Source organism: Oncorhynchus mykiss, chromosome 2 (genome assembly GCF_057628025.1).
Source record: "Oncorhynchus mykiss isolate SJ-2025 chromosome 2, ASM5762802v1, whole genome shotgun sequence".
Lineage (NCBI taxonomy): Eukaryota > Metazoa > Chordata > Actinopteri > Salmoniformes > Salmonidae > Oncorhynchus > Oncorhynchus mykiss.
The window spans coordinates 22647599-22672933 of NC_143023.1; the positions used below are offsets into that span (position 1 = coordinate 22647599).

Below are 25335 nucleotides of genomic sequence, written 5' to 3' on the forward strand. Positions count from 1 at the left end.
TCCTCGGCGTACACATCACTGACAAACTGAAATGGTCCACCCACACAAACAGTGTGGTGAAGAAGGCGCAACAGCCTCTTCAACCTCAGGAGGCTGAAGAAATTTGGCTTGCCACCTAAAACCCTCACAAACTTTTACAGATCCACAATTGTGAGCATCCTGTCGGGCTGTATCACTGCCTGGTACGGCAACTGCAGCGCCCACAACCGCAGGGCTCTCCAGAGGGTGGTGCGGTCTACACAACGCATCACCAGGGGAAAACTACCTGCCCTCCAGGACACCTACAGCATCCAATGCCACAGGAAGGCCAAAAAGATCATCAAGGACATCAACCACCCGAGCCACTGCCTGTTCACCCCGCTCCAGAAGGTGAGGTCAGTACAGGTCCCACAAAGCTGGGACCGAGAGCCTGAAAAACAGCTTCTATCTCAAAGCCGTCAGACTGTTAAACATCCATCACTAACACAGAGAGGCTGCTGCCTACGTACGGACTTTAAATCATTGGCCACTTTAATAAATGGAACACTAGTCACTTTAATAATGCCACTTTACTAATGTTTTCATATCTTGCATTACTCATCTCATATGTATATACTGTATTCTATACTATCTATTGCATCTTAGCCTATGGTCCTCTGTCATTGCTCATCCATATATTTATATATTCTTATTCCATTCCTTTACTTAGATTTGTGTGTATTAGGTATTTGTTGTGGAATTGTTAGATATTACTTTTTAGATATTGCTGCACTGTCGGAACTAGAAGTACAAGCATTTCGCTACACTCGCAATAACATCTGCTAACCATGTGTATGTGACCAAAAACGATTTGAATTCAAACTTGCTGAACAAGTCACAAATTGCATGGATTCACTCTGTGCAATAGTGTTTAACGTGATTTTTTTGAATGACTACTTAATTTCTGTACCTCACACATACAGATAATTGTAAGGTCGAGCAGTGAATTTGAAATTCAACCACAAAGACCAGGGAGGCTTTCCAATGCCTCGCAAAGAAGGCCACCTATTGGTAGATGGGTATAAAAAAACGGGGGGGGAACATACATTGAATATCCCTTTGACCATGGTGAAGTTATTAATTACACTTTGAATGGTGTATAAACACCCATTCCCTACAAATATACAGGCATCCTTCCTAACTCAGTTGCCGGAGAGGAAGGAGACCGCTCAGGGATTTTACCATGAGGCCAATGGTGACTTTAAAACAGCTACAGAGTTTAATGGCTGTGATAGGAAATAACTGGGGATGGATCAACATTGTAGTTACTCCACAATACTAACCTAAATGACTGAAAAGAATGAAGCCTGTACAAAATCAAAATATTCCAAAACATGCATCCTGTTCGCAACAAGGCACTAAAGTAATACTGCAAAAAATGTTGCAAAGCAAATTCACTTTTTGTCCTGAATACAAAGTGCTATGTTTGGGGCAAATCCAATACAACACATTACTGAGTACCACTCGCCAGATTTTCAAACATAGTGGTGACTGTGTCGTGTTATGGGTGAGTGGCCGAGTTAGTTTGAACTTAAATCTGCTTGAAAATCTATGGCAAGACTTAAATGGTTGTCTAGCAATGTTCAATGTTCAACAAGCAATTTTGAAAGACTCACAGCTGTAACTGCTGCCAAAGGGGATTCTAATATGTATTGACTCAGGGGTTTGAATACATATGTAAATTCAATATTTGTTTTTCGTTTTCATAAATTTGAAAACATTTAGAAAATAATTTTGTCATTATGGGGTCTTGTGTGTAGATGGGTCAGACAAATGTATGTAATGAATGTTGAATTCAGGCTGTAACACAACAATGGGGAATAAGTTCGGGGTGTGAATACTTTCCGAAGCCTCTGTATTGTACTTTTTGTGGTGTAATACTGTGATAGGCTTTTGCAGTGTTTTTGATTTGTTTGCTTCTGTTCTGTTTGTATGTGTCCACTGCATTCAACACCATTTCCTGTGTAATCATAGGACACTACTGAGGCCTGTAGTTGGAAAGGCAACCAGCACAGTTTACAAATGGATCTAACTCGAGGGAGTAGTATTTTTGTTTGTGGGTAGAGAGATGGAGACGGGATATGACGAAAAGCATGTAATGGTTTTATTAGGCTGTGATCAGGGTGACTGATGGAGAGAGCGACCCCCGAGCGCTCACTGACCCCATCCCTAATGATTCCCTTAATTCCAGACCATGATTGCTGTTAGAAATTCCCTTTAGGAGGCATGTGTGAGAGCCGGAGCATTGTAAGAATGGCCTTTAATTGCGATGAGTTATCATCTAGACCAGTGTAATTGAGCCCCCATCTTAAGGGGCGGCACTTCTGACAAATTGATTTAATACCGAAGCGATTTTCCTGTCCCTAATGGTGGATCGGGTCCTTCTCCACACTGGGCCACAGGCGCAGATGCAATTGTGTGCGGTGATTACTATCTGCTCTGTAATCGCTCTCTGTCGTCTGTGTGTGCAAGAGGACTCGTACACACCCTGGACCCAGGGCAGGGCACATAGATCTTAGCCTATGCCCCAGGTAGCCCTGAACTTACCCATCGTACTGTAGGGAGAGGGCTGTGATATAGAGAGTCACTATATGCACGTAAGTCAATATGACATCAATTCAAATTTTAATGGTCACATACACATATTTAACAGATGTTAATGCTTGTGTTCCTAACTCCAACAGTGCAGTAATAAATAACAATTCACAACAATACAAAGACATCTAAAAGTAAAAGAATGGAATTTTAAAAATATATATATATAAATATTAGTACGAGCAATGTCGGTGTGGCATTGACTAAAATACAGTAGAATAGAATAAAGTGTATACACAGTGCCTTTGGAAAGTAGTCAGACCCCTAAACTTTTTATGCATTTGGTTAGGATACATTTGGTTAGGCCTCATTCTAAAATGTATTAAATTGTTTTTTTCCCCACATCAATCAATATCCAACACATTTACATAAGTATTGAGACCCTTAACTCATTTTTTTCTTCATTCACCTTTAGCAGTGATTACAGCCTTGGAGTTTCTCCCATTCTCCTCTGCAGATCCTCTCAAGCTCTGTCAAGTTTGGGGGGGGGGGGGGGGGGGGGGTTGTGTTGCTCCACAGCTATTTTCAGGTCTCTCCAGATATGTTCGATCGGGTTCTGGGCCACTCAAGGACATTCAGAGACTTGTCCCAAAGCCACTCCTGCGTTGTCTTGGCTGTGTGCTTAGGGTCATTGTCCTGCTGGAAGGTGAACCTTCACCCCAGTCTGAGGTCCTGAGCGCTCTAGAGCAGGTTTTTTATTAAGTATCTCTTAAGTACTTTGCTCATTTCATCTTTGCCTCGATCCTGACTAGTCTCTCAGTCCCTGCTACTGAAAAACATCCCCACATCATGATGCTGACACCATCTTGCTTCACCGTAGGGATGGTGCCAGGTTTCCTCCAGATGTGACACTTGGCATTCAGGCCAAACATTTCAATCTTTGTTTCATCAGACCAGAGAATCTTGTTTTTCATGGTCTTAGAGTCTTTAGGTGCCTTTTGGCAAACACCAAGCGGGTTGTCATGTGACTTTTACTGAGTTGCTTCCTTCTGACCACTCTACCATAAAGGCCTGATTTGGTGGAGTGCCGCAGAGATGGTTGTCCTTCTGGAAGGTTCTCCCATCTCCACAGTGGAACTCTGGAGCTCTGTCAAAGTGACCATCGGGTACTTGGTCACCTCCCTGTCCAAAGCCTTTCTCCCCCGATTGCTCAGTTTGGCCGGGCGGCCAGCTCTAGGAAGACTCTTGGCGGTGTCTAACTTCATCCATTTAAGAATGATGGAGGCCACTGTGTTCTTAGGGACCTTCAATGCTGCAGAAATGTTTTTGTACCCTTTCCCAGATCTGTGCCCCGACACAATCCTGTCTAGGGGATCTACGAACAATTCCTTCAACCTCATGGCTTGGTTTTTGCTCTGACATGCACTATCAACTGTGGGACATTACATAGACAGGAGTGTGTCTTTCCAAATGTTGTCCAATCAATAGAATTTACCACAGGTGGACTCTAATCAAGTTGTAGAAACATCTCAAGGATGATCAATGGAAACGGGATGTACATGAACTCAATTTTGAGTCTCATAGCAAAGGGTCTGAATACTTATGTAAATAAGGTATTTCTGTTTTTTATTTTAATAGATTTGCAAAATGTTCTTGCTTTGTCATTTTGAGGCATTGTGTGTAGACTGCTGAGGATTTTTAAAATCCATTTTAGAATAAGGCAGTAATGTAACAATGTGGAAAAAGTTGAGGGGTCTGAATACTTTCAGAAGGCACTGTACATATGAAATGAGTAAAGCAGTATGTAAATATTATTAAAGTTACCAGTGTTTACATGTCTGTATATAGGGCAGCAGCCTCTAAAGTACAGGGCTGAGTAACCGGGTGGTAGCCAGCTATTGATGTCTGATGACCTTTAAGCTAGATGCTGTTTTTCAGTCTCTCGGTCCCAGCTTTGATGCACCTGCGCTGACCTCGCCTTCTGGATAGTGAACAGGTAGTGGCTCGGGTGGTTGTTGTCCTGGATGATCAGGTGCTGTGACATCAGGTGCTGTAGGTGTCCTGGAGGGCAGGTAGTTTTCCCCTGGTGATGCGTTGTGCAAACCACACCACCCTCTGGAGAGCCCTGCGGTTGTGGGCGGTATAGTTGCCGTACCAGGCAGTGATACAGCCCAACAGGATGCTCTCAATTGTGCATCTGTAAAACTTTGTGGGTCTTAGGGGCTGTTGCGCCTTCACCACACTGTCTGTGTGGGTGGACCATTTCAGATTGTCAGTGATGTGTACGCCGAGAAACTTAAAGCTTTTCACCTTCTCCGCTGCTGTCCCGTCGATGTGGATAGGGACGTGCTCCCTCTGCTGTTTCCAGAAGTCCACAATCAGCTCCTTCGTTTTGTTGATGTTTTAGTGACATGGTGAGGCAGTGGCTAGGGAGTATTGTTGTTGTCACCAAGTACTTGCTCACCGTTGGCTGTTCCTTAATGAAGGTGAAGCATATACAGAGTGCCATGGAAGTCTTCTCTGCCGTGCAACATGTGTGCTCTCAGATCACTAAACTGGTTGGGCCTGTTTTTACGTCAGGATTCGTTCTGAGCCTGTTTAAACTTGTCAGTGATTCTCCCTAAACAAAAACATGAAAAGTAATGTAAAACAGACACGTTATTGTTATGGTGTGAATCCGTGTTAGCCGTCTTTGCAATACACCGTAAGTCTAATACAGGGTGATGATCAAGATGGCGGTCAGTTTCACAAACAACGCAATTGTCTGTCTTTCCCCTGCTCACCTACACACACCACACATCTGACTACTACACCGATAGGCACACACTGAACTTTCCATGGCAGCACCTCATCTCCCCCTCTGTCTCTCTGCGCTCATCTCTTTATAAATGCTTTAGCCTCCAATGTGAAATGAGAAGTATGGCATAGTTTATACTAGTGATACATAACCCTTCCTGATGAGAACAGTGATTTGGATCAGTTCCTCTTCGGGATAATGCAGCTGCGGTTGCTTCTTGATTTTAGTTGCCGAGCCACAGAATTTTAGCTTTCATTTAGTTTTTTGTTACTGTTCGAATGTTGACGATGGGAACTTTCTGATGCCAGGAACAGTAGAGTTGGCACTTTGTTTCTAGTGCCTTCGTTGATGTCACAGGCTTTTCCTTTGTAGCTTTTTACAAGTCCACTGTCATTACTTTCAACTCGTATGGTAAGACTGGAGTCTGGAGGTGGCTATAGCTACTGTCTTGCACTTAGTTTCAGGATGATTTTAGGAAGAGACTGAACACTATGATCTCCTAACAATCTCCATGTCCTCCAAGTTAGGTGACTCACACACTACACTGCATATGTTATTGTACTCCTACGTCTTGAGTATTAGTAATCTCATATAACTGTAGGTAAGTTAATTAACTTATCTCCCTCTTTTTTTATGTCGGTCTGCCTCTGTCTACCTAGGGGCAGAACGGGCGGCATGAGCAGGTCACCTTCCTGGATAACAAAGAGAAGATGGCATCGAAGAAGAAGACTGGAGTGATAGTGGGAGTCCTCATCACTCTGCTTGTCTTGGCAGCCGTGACAGGAATCCTCATCTGGCTCTTTGTTAGTGAGTACAACTTTGCTATGTAGTCTGAGACTAATGCATGTAATAATCATAGACTAGGTACTATTGCTCAGTCTGACGGAGTGAAAATGCAAAGGATGCCCGAAAGTGGCTCAATAACTCCAACTGTACTAATGTTGCTAATTTCCAACCCTCTCAGTTTGGCCTGGAGTATTCTGGGAGGTTTGTTCTAATGTCTGAATATAAAATTGATACCTGAAATGTAAATAATGGCAAACAGATTGTTATAATCTACCCGGAAAGACTTGAGTTTGAGTTGGCAGCCCTAGCCAACTGCAATTGGCCAATCTAAACCTGCCATCTACAGGGCCCACCCAGGAGATTTCACATTCACAGTCGCTGCCTGACTGCTGCTTTGATGGCCTAGACATTTGATACAAATATCCAAATGAAGTGTGAAGTTTTTAATTTGACATTGATAACCTGTTTGTTTGACAGGCCTTAATTTGGTTGGTGTTAATAATTCAGGGGAGTAAAGTGGTGCGGTGCAGAGTAGACGAAACACCCTGACAGTCACACACACACTCACTCTACAGCCTGATCAAAGAGGCTTTTACAGAGAGATAATCAACAGATAAACAAACTCCTAATTCTCCTAAATCCCTGTTCTCTTTTTATTAACCATCTCTGGAAGTTTATGAGGAGGCATTGGTGTTGCATGTAGAATTTTATTAAATGACTTGCTCTTTCTCCCACTCTCTTTCCCTCAGTCAAAGGCAGGGAGTCAGCGGCCACCATAAGTATGAAGCGTGTCCCAGCTCAGCGGGTGTATAGCGGGCACATGAAACTGGACAACGTGCCCTACAACCAGAATCTGGAGGACCCCACCAGCACAGAGTTCCAAAAGCTGGCAGATGACCTGGAAGAGATAGTGAGTTTGACCCAGGTTTATGCTCAGATACCACGTCCTGGTGATGTTCTGTTAAGAAAAACGATTGAGATTATTGTTTTTCTATGGTGACAGACAAAAGTGATGAGATGACTGACAGACATCAGTTATTTCCCATAATTTTCCTGCCTGTGTCAAAAGTTGAAATTAGTTGAACTTTTGATAGATAGGTTGATGACTGGCTCAATACGCTTCTACCAAGTTAACCTCCAACCACAATACCCTTTAGGCCAGGTATGGTATTAAGTCAGGTGTCAGAGTTCAGAACTGACTGAGATTCAGTTTCTCTCTCTTGTTTGTTGTAGCTATCTGCCACAGCATGTTTTTCTCCTGGTGGAAGGAGATTGCTAAAGGCATATTTGTGTGGGTGGACTGGAAGAGAGAACATCATTTAGTTACTCTGTTATTTCCTCCAACAACATTTCCTTTCATTGGAGTTATGGATATGTGTGTATCGCCACTTGGGAACATGACAATGATAAACTGCTATTGCTCAACCCCCGGTCAGTGTGGCATTGCTTTAGAATGTATAGCTGCATGAGTGACAATATAAGGTAGGTGGTCTGAATGGAATTCTAGATGACTGTTCAATGAGCATTAATGTGACAGAACACACCCCCACCATTATTCTCTCTACTCGGTACATTCAGTTCTTCCTCTGGCCATGTATTGCAGATGCAGTAGAGCAAAGTGTCATTACATGTTGGTGATTGGGTCTACAGTATATACAACTGAACTAACAAAGCCAATCAGAAACCAACACACTATTGGCTCCACTGGCAAGACTAAAGAATACACTGAGTTCTTTTTTTATTCTTTTTTTTTTTTGAGGGAACAATGCACTTCTCTGTATGTTGGAGGTGCTGTGTGGTTGACTTGGTAGTCTGCTGTTACCTGCTGTAGAATATGTTATATGTGCTTAGAAACAACTTTGAATAAGGAAATCCACACTTAGGAGACACTGTGTCTCTCGTCTGAGCTCTGCAAACTGCAATGGGATCACATTCTACACTTCTGGGTTCAACTTCAGTGGATCACGCATTTTGCTCTCCTCTGGAATTGTTAATGGGCTTTCTCCATTGTGGTCCATTGAAAAGTCTCCAGCCCATTTCTCGGTTCTCAATGTGGTCTTATCAGAGTCGATACAGATGAAGATCGTTCACTACTCTCTTCAGTCTGTTTCAGGGAGCTGAGGTGAGTTCAGCTACACTGCCTTTATAATGTACCTTTTGGATTTAACATTTACCAGCCTGATAATTGCATGTCCGCTACATGCGTTCTTATTCACAGTCTGAACTGGAGTTTAACACACACACACACACTATGAATAGACAGCATGATTAGTAACAACACATGCTAGGATTAGATATCCAGTTTCTTTCTACATTTCTTTCACATGTCTTTAGCTGAAAGCACTCGTCCTCCATGGGATCTCCAATGAAAACCCTGTTATTCATGGCATGCAGGCAGTTGGAATGCAAGCATACACACTTGTTCTCAGGGGCCTTATTGCAGACTCGCAGACAAACTTTTCTTGGTATCGAACTGGCCAATACCTGGAGCACTCCCAACACCATGGTAACCTTGATCAATTAAACCTTATATGGAGGATTCGGCTGAACTCTGAGGTCATGGCTCCATATCTTCGCCATGGTAACAGAAAATGGGTTGTCAGGTAACCTAGTGAATGCTAATTTTTATGTTGCCTTTTTTCACCAGCTTAAGAGCAACTACAAACAAGTTGAGTTCCTCTCCAAGTACTACACCACATCTGTGGTGACCGCCTTCAGGTAGGAGAGCGTTCTGGGATGTGGAGTTTCTGCATGTTGGTAATGTACAGTTGGCCATAAAGCTAGTCATGAGATCACTTTGTTTATTACATAATATGAGTCTTTGAAAATGCTTATTGGATAAGTATGATTTGGACAATGGAACATCCATTGCAGCAACTCAAAACACCAGCTGTTCCTGAGGTGAGGTTTGGTCAAACCTGCACAATAGAAATGCTGAAGTGCATGACTGTGAGTGATCAATGAAGGCCTCAGTCAGCATAGTTTGGTCTTCTACTCCTTCCTTCAAGTCCCCCTCTCTCTCCAGTGAGGGGGTGCTGGCCTACTACTGGACCCAGTTTGACATCCCGGCAGCGGACCTGGAGATACTGCCAGAGTTTTCTGAGGAGCGGGTCCTGGAGGTGCTGTGGAACGGCATCAGGGAGCAGGGCAAACGCTCCGGCCAGAGCCTCCACATCAGCCAAGTCACTGCCTCACGTGAGTTAGTAGTTAGTACAACCCAGTCAAGACCAAACCAGGGGGTGTAGTCTCTGGGGCAAGGGGTTAAACCCTAAGATGCTTAGGGTTTAAACTAAGCAAGCAGTGACCCACCCACCTGGAGAGTTACTCTGAGTCCTGCAAGCTTCCACTTCAACCCAAATTCAAAACCTTCATTCTATTAATTGGCTGCTCATCAGGACCTTGATCAGCTGAATGAGGGGCAACAGAGTTGGATCAAAAGCCTGTGCACCCAGTAGCTCTCCAGATGCAGGGTTAGCTTCCCCTCAACTAAAGGGTTATGTTTAATGAAGATAAATGTATTGTCTGAAGAAAGCCCCCTCTGTCATCTTCCATAAGCATTCATATCTGATATGATTTCTGCATTAATGGCTGTTCTATGCCAGCTAGATGTCTGACATGCCCTAATAAGATAACGTGGAGGTATAAGGGACGCCACTCTGTTTGTATTGTATCAGTGATTGGACACTTTATGTAGTTTGGGTCCTCTAATGACGTTACAGTAGTTGGCCCCTGGGCTGCCCTTTAGCTGCCTGGCTCTAGCCATTATCATTATTCTAGCTTCTGTCTACTTCACATTGCATTGCAAAAAGGTCACCCTATATGACTTAGTGGTTTTGCTCTGTTTTAAAATGATTTCTGTTTATATGGTTTGATGTGGCTGTCAGACTGTTAGACAGAGATGTATCCCTGGGCTCCGTGGGGCAATTGGGGGGGGCTCCATCGACTCCATCGGCAGCTCTCTCAACAGCAGTGTGTACGGCGAATTGGAACAGTAAAAGTGCAACCCAAATATTATACACCCGTGCATCAAACTCTATCAGCCTCTCAGTAAGGTAACGCTCTCTTAACCCTCCCCCTTATCTCTCATTTTCCCTTTCTCTCTCCTCCTTCTCCCTCTTCTCTCTCCCCCTCTTACTCCACCACTCTTCTGCCCCCCCCCCTTCTCTCCAGGCACAGACCCCAGGATGGCCAGGAACCCCAGAGCCGGTGAGTAAAACCCACTGTCTCCCGTTTCAATCACACGCCGCTGTAATTTTCCAGCCCGCTAGATGTTCACCCCGCTGCTGCCATTCTGTGACGAATGCCTGCCCCTCGTGATACATGCTGCTGCTGCTGCTCTATTCATGAAGAGATTGAGAGCCCTGGCTATATAGTACATGAGTGGACTACTGAATAAAAATGGATGTTGGCCTATTTCACTCGTCTTTTTTTACCCTCTGTGTTGAGGCGTAATCCTCAAACGATTTTGCGCATGTTACATTTAATTTCAGATGAGAGTTGATAGTTGACATTGCATCAACAGATGACACTGGATGATGAACAGTGTAGTAGATGTGGTATAAGATGTGTACATTTCTCCTCACCATGATATGACATTTTGAGCTCTTTTTTTCCACTAAGTTATCTGCCTTGGCGTTTGCACTTTTGGGACTAGAGTCTAAAGTTCTTCCTTAGCATATGAGCTGACCAGGGAAAACCCACAGCCTTGTTGGGCTACTGTACCTGTATGTCTGTACATCTACTAATGTAATCTGTTATGCTGTTCATTTCCTGCCCGTCAGATTACGAGTGTTTCTTCCGGTTGGAGGCTAACACTTTAGCTCAGAGCTTCCAGTCTCCAGGCTTTCCAGATCAGTACCCGGCCCAGTCCCGCTGCCAGTGGCAGATCAGAGCCCCGGAACAGAACGCCATCTCAGTCCGCTTCTCCCACTTTCACATAGAGGACGACTGCTCCGATGACTTTGTGTCCATATATGACTCCCTCAGCCCGGATGAGTCCCAGGCCATCACTCAGTGAGTGCTCTCACAACCACTACTGTGATGATGATGATGATAGATGAATAATATGAATAATGCATAGATTTTTTATTAGTGCATTTCATGGAGCCAAATACTCTAGTACAGGGATGGTGAGAGAGGCTGAATCAGGCCAATGTTTGTCATAAGGAAATCTGTGACAAACTCCGTCTTAATATCAGCAGTGATACACAGACAAGTGAATTCAATTGTAAGATTGCAAATTTGTGTGAGACATATTGGCTTTGTTCAATCGAAGGTGGTTACCTGGTGTCTAGGCTAAGTGTAATTGATATGTTGTTGTGCTGCGAGAATGCGGGTTTGTTTCCAATCGATAAGGTTATGTTAACAGTGGGGGAAAAGGAAGCAGGAAGTCAACTTCAAACTTGCTTTCCTTTATCACAATAAATAATATAGTCTTCATCCTACCAAGATACATAGACAGGTTAAACAATGATTTTTAAGCAAAGTGAAATATGGATTGTGTGTGTCATTCAGTGGGTGAATGGACAGGACAAAAGATTTAAGTGCCTTTGAACGGGGTATGGTAGTTGGTGCCAGGGGCACTGGGTTTGACTGTGTCAAGAACTGCAACGCTGCTGGGTTTTTCACGTTCAACAGTTTCTTGTGTGTATCAAGAATGGCCCACCACCCAAAGAACATCCAGTCAACTTGACACGACTGTGGGAAGCATTGGAGTCAACATGGGCCAACATCAATATTAGGATGGTGTTCATAATGTTTTGTACACTCAGTGTATCCCACTTGTTTACAACCTTGTATTAATTTAGGGTCGAACCAAGACATGCATACTACCAGTACCAACATATGCTTACTTAATGAGGAAAGAAAGTACAAGTGTGTCATGTAGTTTTCCAGGATTCCCAGGAACATCACTTTGTATTTGGCTAAGGTCCCCAGTGGGAATAGAAAAACGTGGGAGAAAACGGCCGTTTTGAAGTGTAGCGAATGCTGTGGACTTCATTCCCAATACATCATTGGTGATTTTAGCCACTTGTTGGGATCCTGGTGCATTTAGCCCAGCACGTCGTCTTTCATTGTTAACATTGGGGACCTTCAGTGAGATTGAGTTGGCTCAGAAGGACCTCTCTTTTCCAATCTACCAGGGGTGCCACCCAGCAGCCATGCTGCTGTGTGTAATTGTGGTTGGTTGTTTGTTGTGGACTCTGTGGGCGTCCGTCTCTCTCGCTCTCTCTCTCTCTCTCTCCCACTGTGGCAACCTGAGTGCAAATCAGTGGGGGCTACACTGCAGGCAATTTCAAGTTCCAAACCCTTCGCCCAACAAATGCGGGTAGCCAGGCAATGCATAAGATTTTCTATTGCTGCTCAGCCGATCAGCTTTATCCAAGGTGACACCAGGTTTATGAGAGCCTTAATACAATAGTTTCTAATGGCATTACGTTGCTGCAGGTAGATGTAGTGCTGCTCTTGCAGCGTTTCGCTAAAATACCTGTTTGACTTTGAAATGCTGTGTGTGTCTGAGCGGGCAGGCTCAGGCTTTTTGATGTGTGGGTGCTCAACAGTTATTTAGACATTTCAAATGTATTTAATGGGCTTCTTTGGGTTTCTGATTAATGTGTTTTATTAACAGTGAACTATGTCACTCTAACAACACAGTGTAGATGGTATACTGATGGTTTATGCCTTTCATTCCTGCACCACATTCTGTCAGTGAATGAACTGAAGTCTCACACCTTGACCAGTGTTGCCCAGCCCTGACATTGATTGACATCTCAATTTCCTGTATGAATTGCCTCCTATAGCAAGTGTGGTCAGAGGCCTCCCAGCAATCCCCTGGAGGTGGTGTCGTCCAGTAACATCATGCTCATCAACCTCATCACCGACAGCGCTGTCCAGAGGCCCGGCTTCAGTGCAGAGTACTCAATCATCCCCCTAACAACATGTAAGATAACATCACACAGTCATCCCCTTACCAAGATGTACAACGACAATACCAGTCAAACAGTCCATATTTCACTAAGTTAAGATGATGAACACTCTAATGACCCCATTTTAGCCAAAAGTTGTGGAGGAGTCCTGAGTGATGCTCAGGGGAACTTCAGCTCTCCCCATTACCCCAGCTTCTATCCCCCAGCACTGGACTGCAAGTGGACCATCGAGGTTGGTGATCCTGCATCATAGCCCCTTCTGTTACCCTCCTCTCTCTGCTACCTCTCTATTTACCCCTTCGCTCTCTGGTCCCTCTCTCTTGTCCCCTCTTTCCTGCACCATCCATAGCTCTGTATGAGGGGAATGCTGAGGCTGCAGAATGTCAGCCAGGCTGTTCAGTACCTCTTCCATCTTCATATGTCCTATTGCAGCAGCAGTCCTTAAGGTTTTGTGTCTTGGGGGAGGAGGTGGGTTAGGTGTTCTCTCACAGTTATTGTAGTTTGAGTTCCAATTCCCTACACCTCCCACTTGGTCCCATTCCCCTTGTGGATTACAAATCATCGAATTGGTGTAAGCAGGCTTGAGGGACCACTATATTTTGTACACCATTTATTTAGAAACTATGAGGAGGAAGGAACAAGTGCGTACCTCTAAGGAGCAGGGCAGAGGGGAAAAGTGGTGGCATTTTCCAACTCTTAAGACTCACATGAACACAACCCTGTCTCAGGTCCCTGCAGGGAAGCAGGTACGTGTGAAGTTCACCATGTTCCGTATGAAGGAGCCGAGAGTGGACGTCAGGGTGTGTCACAAAGACTACATAGAGGTCATGGGCACCAAGTAAGAATTGTCCTCTACTTACTGGAGCTCTATAGAACAGTATGACTTTATTCATTATCACAGGATAAAGGAAATGTGTCCTCTGCTTTAAACCATCACATTCCATTGACATAGAATGTCAGTATTTTCACTCAAATAAATGTTGTGTGCTTTGTTTCAGGTACTGTGGGGAGATGTCTTCGCTGGCCCTTACCAGTACCACCAGCTCTCTGGCTGTGATGTTCCACTCTGATGAGTCCTTCACAGACAAAGGCTTCCAGGCTCAGTACAACGCATACGATCCTTCCAACCGTGAGTGGTTTCTCTCTGGTGTTTATATATGACTCTGGATTGTATGAAACGTCCTATGAAGGTGTTACCATTTTATGGTGCTGTTTTCAACCTCCTCTTAATCTCCATGGCAACTGATATGGGAGTGGTGGTGCTATTCAAGTGAAAGTTGCTATATGACAGAGTAATCGTCACTAAAACAACTGAACAAGTGCCCCAAACCCAGTGGCACACTGACTGACACTCAGCCAGAGACGGTTCAATGATGGAGGTTTACAGACTGCAGCTCTGACATCACAGGTCCACCAATCACCAAGAGAGTGTGTTCATTGTCTGTTTTATCAGTCAGGAGCACTTCTAGTCTCTGTCTGTCCCCTCCACTCCCCTCGTCCCCTCTACCCTCTGTAGTGCTGCTCTTTCAGAGTTTGGGCCATAATGGATTTCTAATTGCTTTGATCAATAGGTACGAGCAGATTGCAACAAGACGGATGGGCCGGAAATACACTGTCATTCCCTCACACGCCTTCTGTCATTCGCTCTCTCTCATCGCTCACTCTCATTCGCCTCTTCCCCCTGTCTCCCTCTCTCCCTCCTTCCTTCCTCATTCCCTCCATTCTGTTACTGTGTGCAGCTTGCCCCAACCAGTTTGCCTGTGGCTCTGGGTTCTGTATCAAGAAGGAGCTGCATTGTGATGGCTGGAATGACTGTGGGGACATGAGTGATGAAATGAACTGCAGTAAGTAGATTCTGGCCTTGCTTGGCCTCACCCCTACCTCACTCCCCTCCCTCTTTTTCCCTCACTTCGCGTTCACCTTCAACCCTCCCTCACTGCCCCTTCAACTCTTCCTCACTGCCCCTTCCTCACTGCCCCTTCCTCACTGCCCCTTCAACCCTCCCTCACTGCCCCTTCAACCCTCCCTCACTGCCCCTTCAACCCTCCCTCACTGCCCCTTCAACCCTCCCTCACTGCCCCTTCAACCCTTCCTCACTGCCCCTTCAACCCTTCCTCACTGCCCCTTCAACCCTTCCTCACTGCCCCTTCAACCCTCCCTCACTGCCCCTTCAACCCTCCCTCACTGCCCCTTCAACCCTCCCTCACTTCCCCTTCAACCCTCCCTCACTGCCCCTTCAACCCTCCCTCACTGCCCCTTCAACCCTCCCTCACTGCCCCTTCAACCCTTCCTCACTGCCCCTTCAACCCTTCCTCACTGCCCCTTCAACCCTCCCTCACTGCCCCTTCAACCCTCCCTCACTGCCCCTTCAACCCTCCCTCACTTCCCCTTCAACCCTCCCTCACTGCCCCTTCAACCCTCCCTCACTGCCCCTACAACCCTCCCTCACTGCCCCTACAACCCTCCCTCACTGCCCCTACAACCCTCCCTCACTGCCCCTTCAACCCTCCCTCACTGCCCCTTCAACCCTCCCTCACTGCCCCTTCAACCCTCCCTCACTGCCCCTTCAACCCTCCCTCACTGCCCCTTCAACCCTCCCTCACTGCCCCTTCAACCCTCCCTCACTGCCCCTTCAACCCTCCCTCACTGCCCCTTCAACCCTTCCTCACTGCCCCTTCAACCCTCCCTCACTGCCCCTTCAACCCTCCCTCACTGCCCCTTCAACCCTCCCTCACTGCCCCTACAACCCTCCCTCACTGCCCCTTCAACCCTCCCTCACTGCCCCTTCAACCCTCCCTCACTGCCCCTTCAACCCTTCCTCACTGCCCCTTCAACCCTTCCTCACTGCCCCTTCAACCTTCCCTCACTTCCCCTTCAACTCTCCCTCACTGCCCCTTCAACCCTTCCTCACTGCCCCTTCAACCCTCCCTTCACATACTTCTCACAATCCTGTGTGTGTGCATGTCTGTGTGATAGAAGCCTCTGACACACTGGACATTTCCTCTTGCTGTTTTCAGAATGTGAAAAGGACCAGTTTGCCTGTGACAATGGGATGTGCAAGCCCAAGTACTGGGTGTGCGACCGTGTCAATGACTGCGGTGACGAGAGTGATGAGAAGCACTGCAGTGAGTAGCCTCCTAGTCGGCCAGACCCTCTCTATCTATGTAATGCCAGTCTGCGGGCTATATCGGGACCGCTAATGCCATGCTAATTGTGCTAACATTAAAGGCACTAATCGGTGGACACTGGCTCCTAGCTTGGATGTGTGTGGTCATTACTTTATCAGTAATGTGGCTTGTTGGAAGCCTTGCCCAATTTGCTCAGCCTCCGTCTAGACAATTAATCATGTATAATGCATTCAGCCTTTTAAAACACAGAGCAGGGGAGAGATGGAGGGAGAGCAAGCATCCAGTCTGACCACATCAGTAAAAATGTCTGTTTCTCTCTCCTCACCCCTTTCCCAGGCTGTGCTAAGAATGAGTGGAGGTGTGGCGACGGGACCTGTTTGCCTCAGGATGTGGTGTGTGACACTAAGATGGACTGTGTAGACGGGAGTGACGAGGCTTCCTGTACCGTCTGTAAGTCAACACACACCAGACTCACTCATTACGTGACAGGACACACCTCTCTTTTGACATACATTAGCTATGTTTATGCTACTGCACACACTTTTCCTCACATTAAAAGCCTGTCACTCCTTTTCAATCTCAGTTTTGTGGATAAAGTGGGATGTTAGACTAGACCATCTCAATCAATACAGCCAGTCAATGTAAACCACGGCACCATCACTGTGTATGGTGCACTGCATTCTAATGCCTGACTGATTGGAGTGTCTTTTTCATCAAACCTGGCCTAGCACTGAAATAGGTTTATGAAAAATGGGATTGTTTTTTAATATCAGAAATGTGTTGTCTTATGATCTCTTCATGGGTTTTGACTTTTTATTTTACATTTTTATCCACGTCTCTCTCTGTGCAGCTCCTGGTATCTGCTCTGACTTCAGCTTTAAGTGTAAGAACGAGGCGTGTGTGAACAAGGTGAACGCTGAGTGTGACCGGGTCAAAGACTGCACCGACGAATCAGATGAGGAGGGCTGCGGTAAGACAAGACAACCCAGCAGCAAGCTCTTTCATTCCTCCTCCTCATTTACGTCTTCACTCGTTTCCTATTCTCTGGGCGTCTCTCTCTGTCTTTGTAAAAACATCCATGAGTTAGCATGTACTTCTAGAACTCCTGTTTGATGCAAAAACCTCGACTAGCACATGAAACCAGTGGTAAATGTATCATTGTCACTCCTAACAGTGAGCTACAGGACAGCAGAGTAGTGGGGCTGGGATGACGTATGACTGGCTACTTGTCTACAGAGCACCAAACAAGCTGGAGGGCCTCCATCCAGCACTTTTATTTATTTCATTCTTCTTTGGAGAACTATTGACATCTGTGTGAATATTTTTGTGTTTTTCCTTTCCTACAAGCCTCGGGGTCTGGCAGTGTTTTTTTGATAAGCAAATGTCGGTACCTTATTATAATTTCAACGAGCCGTGCGGTTCAGCGCCAAGGCTGCGGTGTCAAGTTGAAGTTATTTTCTCCTTCTCTTCTCTCTGTTCATTAACGCTCGTCTCACTCTTCCTCTCCCACATACCTTCCAATAGACTGTGGCATCCGGCCATACAAGCTTAACCGTATTGTGGGTGGGGAGAATGCGCAGCTGGGGGAGTGGCCCTGGCAGGTGAGCCTGCACTTCCAGACCCGTGGGCATGTGTGTGGCGCGTCAATCATCTCCAACCGCTGGCTCCTGTCTGCCGCCCACTGCTTCAAGACCATCAGCCCTGAGTGAGTTCCACATACACAACACTGCTCTTCCTTCCTTACTCTTCCTTCCTTACTCTTCCTACCTTACTTGAAGCTTCTTTCAAGATCTCCAGCCCTGTGTACATGGCACCCCTCACACCTCTTCTGGTTTCTGATTCACAGACAGATCGTCCCATCTCTGCTTCTGAAGCCACTGATATCTCCCTCCTCCTTCTACTCTGCTTTCAAACATCTTTTTAATTTTTTTCACCTTTCCCATGCTCGGGGTAGTTTATGGCCACTCTGCTGTCTTTCATCTACTTCACTGAGTTAACTTAGTTTGTTGGTGCCCCATTCTCGTTATTATTATTATTCCTTATTGCAGAGGACATCGTTTTAGGGATCCTGTTTGTTCATTTAATACTAAGGGGCTCTTCAATCTGTAAAGCTGAAGAGTTCCAGGTTCCACAATAGAAATGTAAAGGTATTGAGCCAACATTTGCAGCGTTTACCATGAATGCGTTCTCCACTAAAGTGGAAACATTGCCTTTACATTTCAATCACGCTGTAAAGCTGAATTTCCTCAATGCGGTTTGAACAGAGCCCTACGAGTATGATGGGTAAACGGTGCTTTACACAACACAGGAGTTTTGATCCACAGCACAAGGACTGAGAAATTACCCCTTGATTATACTGTTTAGAAGAGATGCTTCAGGGCCAGCCACATTTACATCGAAGCAGCTTTATAGTGTGTATATACTGTGTGTAATTAGCTGGGCTGCCAGTAGGTGGAGCACTATCCCAGCACTAGAATGTGATCCAGCACTGCTGTGCTGGGATGGATGTGGTCTTTTCCATTTCGAGCCAGCCACTGTAGGGGATGATGTAGCTGTGCACTGCGGCAGTTTCATGAACAGTACAGAGATTTACAGAGCTCTGCTGCTAGCATTGGTTCCTCTCACAATCACACAGTCAGCTTGGAAGAGAAACGGCTTCCTTTGTGTTTACAGACAGCATTCTCTTATGCTGTGGAGAGGCTCTATAGGAGTAGCTCAAGCTCATATCCTATAGCAGCAGTAGGCAATCTTAGACTCAATCTTACATGGCCGATTCAATCAATTGAGTCTTTATTAAAGACTAATTAGTTCATTATTTGAATTAGGTGTGTTGCTGCTTTGGCCGGAGCAAAAGCCTGCCCCCACACTGGCCCCTTTCAGATAAGACTGCCAGCCCTTGGCCCTGTAGGCTTGTTAACATGCCCACAATCAATTCTATCCACTCCTGTACTTTGTAAAAAAAAAAACACTTTCAAGTGAAATTTCAAAGGCAGAGAGGCCAGCAGAATAACTGAATAATGTTAACATCCCATGCTCTCTTTCTCTCACTCTCACACACACACACCGCCTCTAGAAACCACGTGGCCTCCAACTGGCAGACGTACAGTGGCATGCAGGACCAGTATAAGCAGGATAATGTTCAGAGAAGTTCGGTGAAGAACATTATCACCCACCCAGACTACAACCAGATGACCTATGACTACGACATCGCCCTGCTGGAGCTGAGCCAGCCGCTGGAGTTCACCAACACCATCCACCCCATCTGCCTACCCGCACGCTCCCACCTCTTCCCTGCTGGCATGTCCTGTTGGGTTACAGGCTGGGGCACTCTCCGCGAAGGAGGTGGGCGATCATATAGTTACACTGTTGTTCTTATAGACCTAGGTCGTATACAATACATATGTTGAATAGTTCCAAATGCTAATGTTGCAATTGATTTAGTGCATGGGGTCAAAGTTTACATACATTTACTTCTATTTTATGTTACAGAACTGGGTCATACTAGGGATGGTCATTTGAAATGTTTTTACTGTTAAGAGTACTCTCATTATTCTTTTTTTGTACTAGAGTATTCAAGTTAAAAAAGTATATTAGAACACACTTGAGGAAAATATGTGCACGTTTATCTACATGCCAACAGCGTGCAAAAACGCCTAATTTATCATAACCTTCACAGATAACATGTTCTATATAGCCTAGTATATTCAGTCAATAAAAAACCAAGTGCCATTTTAGAATCATTAATTTGAAACCATAATGAGCTGTATTACCTGCTCCGCTCTGGCTTCGCCTAGCAGTGGCAAAACGTAAAAGAGAAAACGCATAAGGAAATAATCTTACTGCGTTTTCTAAACGCAGATCTACATGCTCGGCATCAGACTGCTTCAGTTGTACTTCTTCACTCTGAGAATTCACCAACTGGCATTCTGTCAGCAGACAGCACTCTGACTGATTTGTAGCTACTTTTCTCGTAGCTTCCTTTTCTCTGGTAAAATGCAAGATGAACTTCAAATAAAACATTTGATTAAGAAATGGAGCTGATAAACCACACTAGAAATGTATATGATGGCAATGCATCACTTTTGCAAAAAATGATCTTACTCATTGGAAGCTCATTTAATTCTGTGGCTGCTAGCCGAATAGTGTTGCACTTCGCATGTCATCTGATGAAAATGAAGCTATTTCCTGATGAATGTGTTGTGCAAATGTATTTTCTGTGAAGGATATAGTTGCTCAACCCTGATCACTCCATTGAAGAAAAAACACGACTTCCAACATAAAAACGCAGGTGAAAGGGTTTAAACTCCACCACCTATCCCGGTGTTCGGCCTAAGTAATCCACATCTGTGCGCACTCGAGCAATACTGACAAGACGGAGATACCAGACACGTTGACATAAAACTGGTAAAAATGATTAATAAACCACAACTTCAACATCACCGCGTAGTTTGTGACCTCTCAAAACAACGTCTCCACTACAAGAAGGAGAATGGTATGCCTGACTAATACATTGAATTAACAGAAATGACCGTTACCAAACATTCTAGATTAATGGGGAAATTGCAATGATTAACGGGAGCCTACATTTACTGCTGGTGGTACTTTTGAGATCTAGCGGGGAGTTCATAAACTTTCACAAACAATTCACACCATGAAAACAATGATTGAGCACAAATTGTCGGGAGAGTGTACATGGAGAGAGATGCACACTACCGCCAATCTCTGGTTAAAGATCGATTTTTGACATCCATTCGAGTACTCAATTACTCATGCCCATCCCTAGTTCATACATGTTGAATACTTGATTTAGTATTAAGGGTCTCATTTAGACCAGCACTACTGTTCTCATACGGCAGACTTGGGTCAAATACTGTGCATTAGGTCAAGTATTTCCATATGCTCGAGCTGCACTTGATTTCGTTTGAAAGGAAAGGAGCCAAGAGACAGTGGGATAGTTCAAGAAAGTGCTGAATCAGCTCACCTCACATACTAACCATTTGGCATAGTATTTGACTCCGTCAGGTGTGTTATATAACTCCTCTGTGAGAGGTGTGTGTGTGTGTGTGTGTGTGTGTCTGTGTATATAATTACACACGCACATCTTATCTCTCTTTCTTCTTGGCATTCTGCGCTTCCCTCATCTTGACATTCGTTGTGCTTTCTCTCCATCCCTCCCTCTTCATCCCTCTCTCATCTCTCCCATCATGGTGTCTTTCCCTTCATCGCCATGGCATCCTTCTCTTCCCTTCATCCCTCTCTCCTCCTGACGTCCGTCTTCCCTCACCCGCTCCCCATTTTCATTCTCAACCCTCATCTCTCCCATTCATGACATCCCGCTCTGTCTCCCTTCATCTCTCATGACGTCCCTGTCTTCTGTCACCCCGTTCCCATTCCTTCTCCCTCATCTTTCATCCTAATATTTTCCTCATCTCTCTCATCATGTCATTCCTCTTGTTCCCTTCATCTCTCCCACATCTTTTTCCTATCATCCCTCTTCCATTACAACTTCCTCCACACCCATATTTCATACCAGACCTCCTCCCTCTCTCTCCCTCTTTCTCTTGAGGGATCTCTTAACTGCCCATTAGTCAACCCAAAGCCAACTCATTAGCACCTGGGTTGTAGGCAGTAGCTAGTGGACATGAAGGACGTTTCCTGCTAGTTATAACCACGTGTCCTCTCTTTCTTGTGGCGGTCAGGTGCCATAGCACGGCTGCTGCAGAAGGCAGAGGTGAAGATCATTAACGACACGGTGTGTAACGTGGTCACAGAGGGTCAGGTCACATCCAGGATGCTCTGCTCCGGCTTCCTGTCTGGAGGGGTTGACGCCTGTCAGGTGGGAGGGATACGCATGGCAGGCTACATTATCACTCTACATACTACACACACAATACAAAAACTTGCAATTATAAACAGAAACATATGGCATACACCTACGTCTTAAAACACTCCTAAACACGTTTCCTTTGTGCCCAATGTAATGTTTCTGTCCTCTGTTGCTCTCATCACTAGGGAGACTCGGGGGGTCCCCTGGTGTGCTTCGAGGAAAGTGGGATGTGGTTCCAGGCAGGCATCGTGAGCTGGGGTGAGGGCTGCGCTCGTCGGAACAAGCCCGGCGTCTACTCGCGTGTCACCAAGCTGAGAGACTGGATCCGCAAGAAAACGGGGGTTTGATGATGATGGAACATGGGGGAGGGGGAGGGACAGCGGGTAGACAGTTTGGGGGTCTGACAGAACAAGACAAAAAAATAAGGAATATGGAACATTGAGTCTGTTTGAGGACGAGTCCCCCCATGATGACCAGAGCTATCCATCCATCTAGCCAGCCTCAACCAGAGTCCGACACCCACTGAGGGCCTGCATGGGGCTAGCTACTGCTCAGATGAATGATTTCAAATGGGTTTTGGATTAGATTTTTCAATGTTTTTATGCTGTACTGATGCAACCCTGGTTCTCAAAGGCTCCGAGAAGCAGCAAGACTCCTGCACCTCCATCAATCATGTCATGTTCCACTGGTTTGATTAATATTCTCCCAGTGTAAATAATGGAAGATGCATATTTTGAAGATGCACTTTCTTTTTAAGTGGTACAGTATTTGCCAAATCTCCACCATTGCTATGATGTGAGATCACATCTTCTGTTAGACAGACAGACATACCAAATGAACTGAGGGAATTAGAATTGGAACAGAAGTAGAATAGTTGGTTGTATTTTTACAATGTTTTTCTTTACCAGCTGTTTTCACCTGCCAATTTTCACTTAAAGTGCCTTGACAAGAACATGGAATGTTTTATAAGTCAGTGTGATACCGGTGATATTAGTAATTCCACATTTTGTTACAGCCTGAATTAAAAATGGATTAAATATAAACTAAAATCACCCATCTATATACAATAACCCATGATGACAATGTGAAAACCTATTTTTAGAAATGTTGGTACAGAAATATCTCATTTACATATGTATATTCACACCACTGAGAAAATTCATGTTATAATCACCTTCGGTAGGGATTACAACTGCGAGTCTTTCTTGGTAAGTCCCTAATGAGGTTTCCACATCTGTATTGTACAATATTTGCACATTATTCTTTTCAAAATTCTTCAAGCTCTTTCAAGTTGGTTGTTGATCATTACTGGACAGCCATTTTCAAGTCTTGCCATAGGTTTTCAAGTCTATTTTAATTTAAAACTGTCACTAAGCCACTCAGGAATATTCAATGTCATCTTGGTAAGCTACTCCAGTGTATATTTGGTCTTGGGTTTTAGGTTATTGTCCTGCTGAAAGGTGAATTTGTCTCCCAGTGTCTGTATGAAAGCAGACTGAAGCAGGTTATCCTCTAGGATTTTGACTGTGCTTAGCTCTCTTCCATTTTGCCCACCCCCCCCCCCCCCCCCCCTCACCAAAAAGAACTCTCAAGCTCTATCCAAATGACAAGCATACCCATGATGCATGGAAATATGAAGTGTTACTCAGTGTTGTTGGATTTGCCCCAAACATAACTCTTTGTATTCGGGATATACACTGCCGTTCAAAAGTTTTGGGTCACTTAGAAATTTCCTTGTTTTTTAAAGAAAAGCAATTTTTTTTTGTCCATTTTAAAATGGCATCAAATTGATCAGAAACACAGTAGACATTGTTAATGTTGTAAATTACTATTGAAGTTGGAAAGGCAGATTTTTTTTATAGCCAGCATCCATGAGTCGCCTCTTCACTGTTAACGTTTAGACTGGTGTCTTGCGGGTACTATTAAATTAAGCTGCCAGTTGAGGACTTGTGAGGTGTTTTTCTCAAACTAGACACTAATGTACTTGTCCTCTTGCTCAGTTGTGCACCAGGGCCTCCTACTCTTTCTATTCTGGTTAGATCCAGTTTGCGCAGTTCTGTGAAGGGAGTAGTACACAGCATTGCACGAGATCTTCAGTTTCTTGACAATTTCTCGCATGGAATAGCCTTCATTCCAGAACAAGAATCGACTGGCGCGTTTCAGAAGAAAGTTATTTGTTTCTGGCTATTTTGAGCCTGTAATCGAACCCACAAATGTTGATGCTCCAGATACTCACCTAGTCTAAAGAAGGCCAGTTTTTTTTTTTTATGAGCACAACAGTTTTCAGCTGTGCTAACATAATTGCAAAGGGGCTTTATAATGATCAATTAGCTTTTATAAAATTATAAACTTGGATTAGCTAACACAACGTGCCATTGGAACACAGGAGTGATGGTTGCTGATAATGGGCCTCTGTATGCCTATGTAGATATTCCATAAGCAATCTGCCGTTTCCAGCTACCATAGTCATTTACAACATTAACAATGTCTACACTGTATTTCTGATCCATTTTATGTTACTTTAATGAACAAAAAAACATGTTTTTCTTTCGCAAACAAGGACATTTCCTAATGACCCCAAACTTTTGAACGGTAGTGTGCATTTAATTTCTTTGCCACATTTTTTTGCAGTTTTACTTTAGTGCCTTATTGCAAACAGGATGTATGATTTCCAATATTTGTAGTATTTTTATTCTGTACATGCTTTCTTCTTTTCAGTCTGTCATTTAGGTTAGTATTGTGGAGTAACTACAATGTTGGTGAGCCATCCTCAGTTTTCTCCTGTCACAGCCATTAAACTCTAACCGTTTTAAAGTCACCATTGGCCTCATGGTGAAATTCCTGAGCGGTTTCCTTCCTCTCTGGCAACTGAGTTTGGAAGGATGCCTGTATCTTTCTAGTGACACCATCCAAAGTGTAATCCAAAGTGTAATTACTAACTTCACCATGCCCAAAGGGATATTCAATGTCTGCTTCTTTTATACTTAAAAAAAAAAAAATTATACACCCATCTACCAATAGGTGCCCCTCTGCGAGGCATTGGAAATCCTCCCTGGTCTTTGTGGTTGAGTTTGTGTTTGAAATTCACTGCTCGGAAATTTACAATTATCTGTATGTGTGGATTATACAGATGAGGCAGTCATTCAAAAATCATGTTAAACACTATTATTGCACACAGAGTGAATCCATGCAATTTGTGACTTGTTTTTATTCCTGAACTTTGAGTTTTCCATAACAAAGGGTTTGAATACTTATTGACTCTACATTTCACTTTTTAATTTCTAAAATCATAAATCCACTTTTATGTAATATTGTGCG

At 44.5% G+C, this 25335-nt stretch overlaps 1 protein-coding gene across 3 annotated transcripts in view; it reads left to right on the plus strand.

Moving 5' to 3' along the window:
* Window positions 1–24835, plus strand: part of st14 (ST14 transmembrane serine protease matriptase) — a 32473-nt gene extending 7638 nt beyond the window's left edge. For all 3 annotated transcript variants that reach the window (XM_036942656.2, XM_036942652.2, XM_090192971.1), the window contains 18 exons: window positions 6010–6157; window positions 6886–7046; window positions 8784–8854; window positions 9162–9331; window positions 10307–10342; window positions 10918–11149; window positions 12937–13076; window positions 13191–13294; window positions 13791–13900; window positions 14061–14191; window positions 14802–14906; window positions 16080–16187; window positions 16527–16640; window positions 17041–17160; window positions 17715–17895; window positions 19264–19532; window positions 21890–22026; window positions 22203–24835. In XM_036942656.2, the coding sequence (XP_036798551.1) occupies window positions 6061–6157; window positions 6886–7046; window positions 8784–8854; window positions 9162–9331; window positions 10307–10342; window positions 10918–11149; window positions 12937–13076; window positions 13191–13294; window positions 13791–13900; window positions 14061–14191; window positions 14802–14906; window positions 16080–16187; window positions 16527–16640; window positions 17041–17160; window positions 17715–17895; window positions 19264–19532; window positions 21890–22026; window positions 22203–22364 (2448 nt within the window). In that variant the 5' untranslated portion in view covers window positions 6010–6060 and the 3' untranslated portion in view covers window positions 22365–24835. The remainder of the gene's footprint in view (window positions 1–6009; window positions 6158–6885; window positions 7047–8783; window positions 8855–9161; window positions 9332–10306; window positions 10343–10917; window positions 11150–12936; window positions 13077–13190; window positions 13295–13790; window positions 13901–14060; window positions 14192–14801; window positions 14907–16079; window positions 16188–16526; window positions 16641–17040; window positions 17161–17714; window positions 17896–19263; window positions 19533–21889; window positions 22027–22202) is intronic.
* Window positions 24836–25335: the final 500 nt, after the last annotated feature.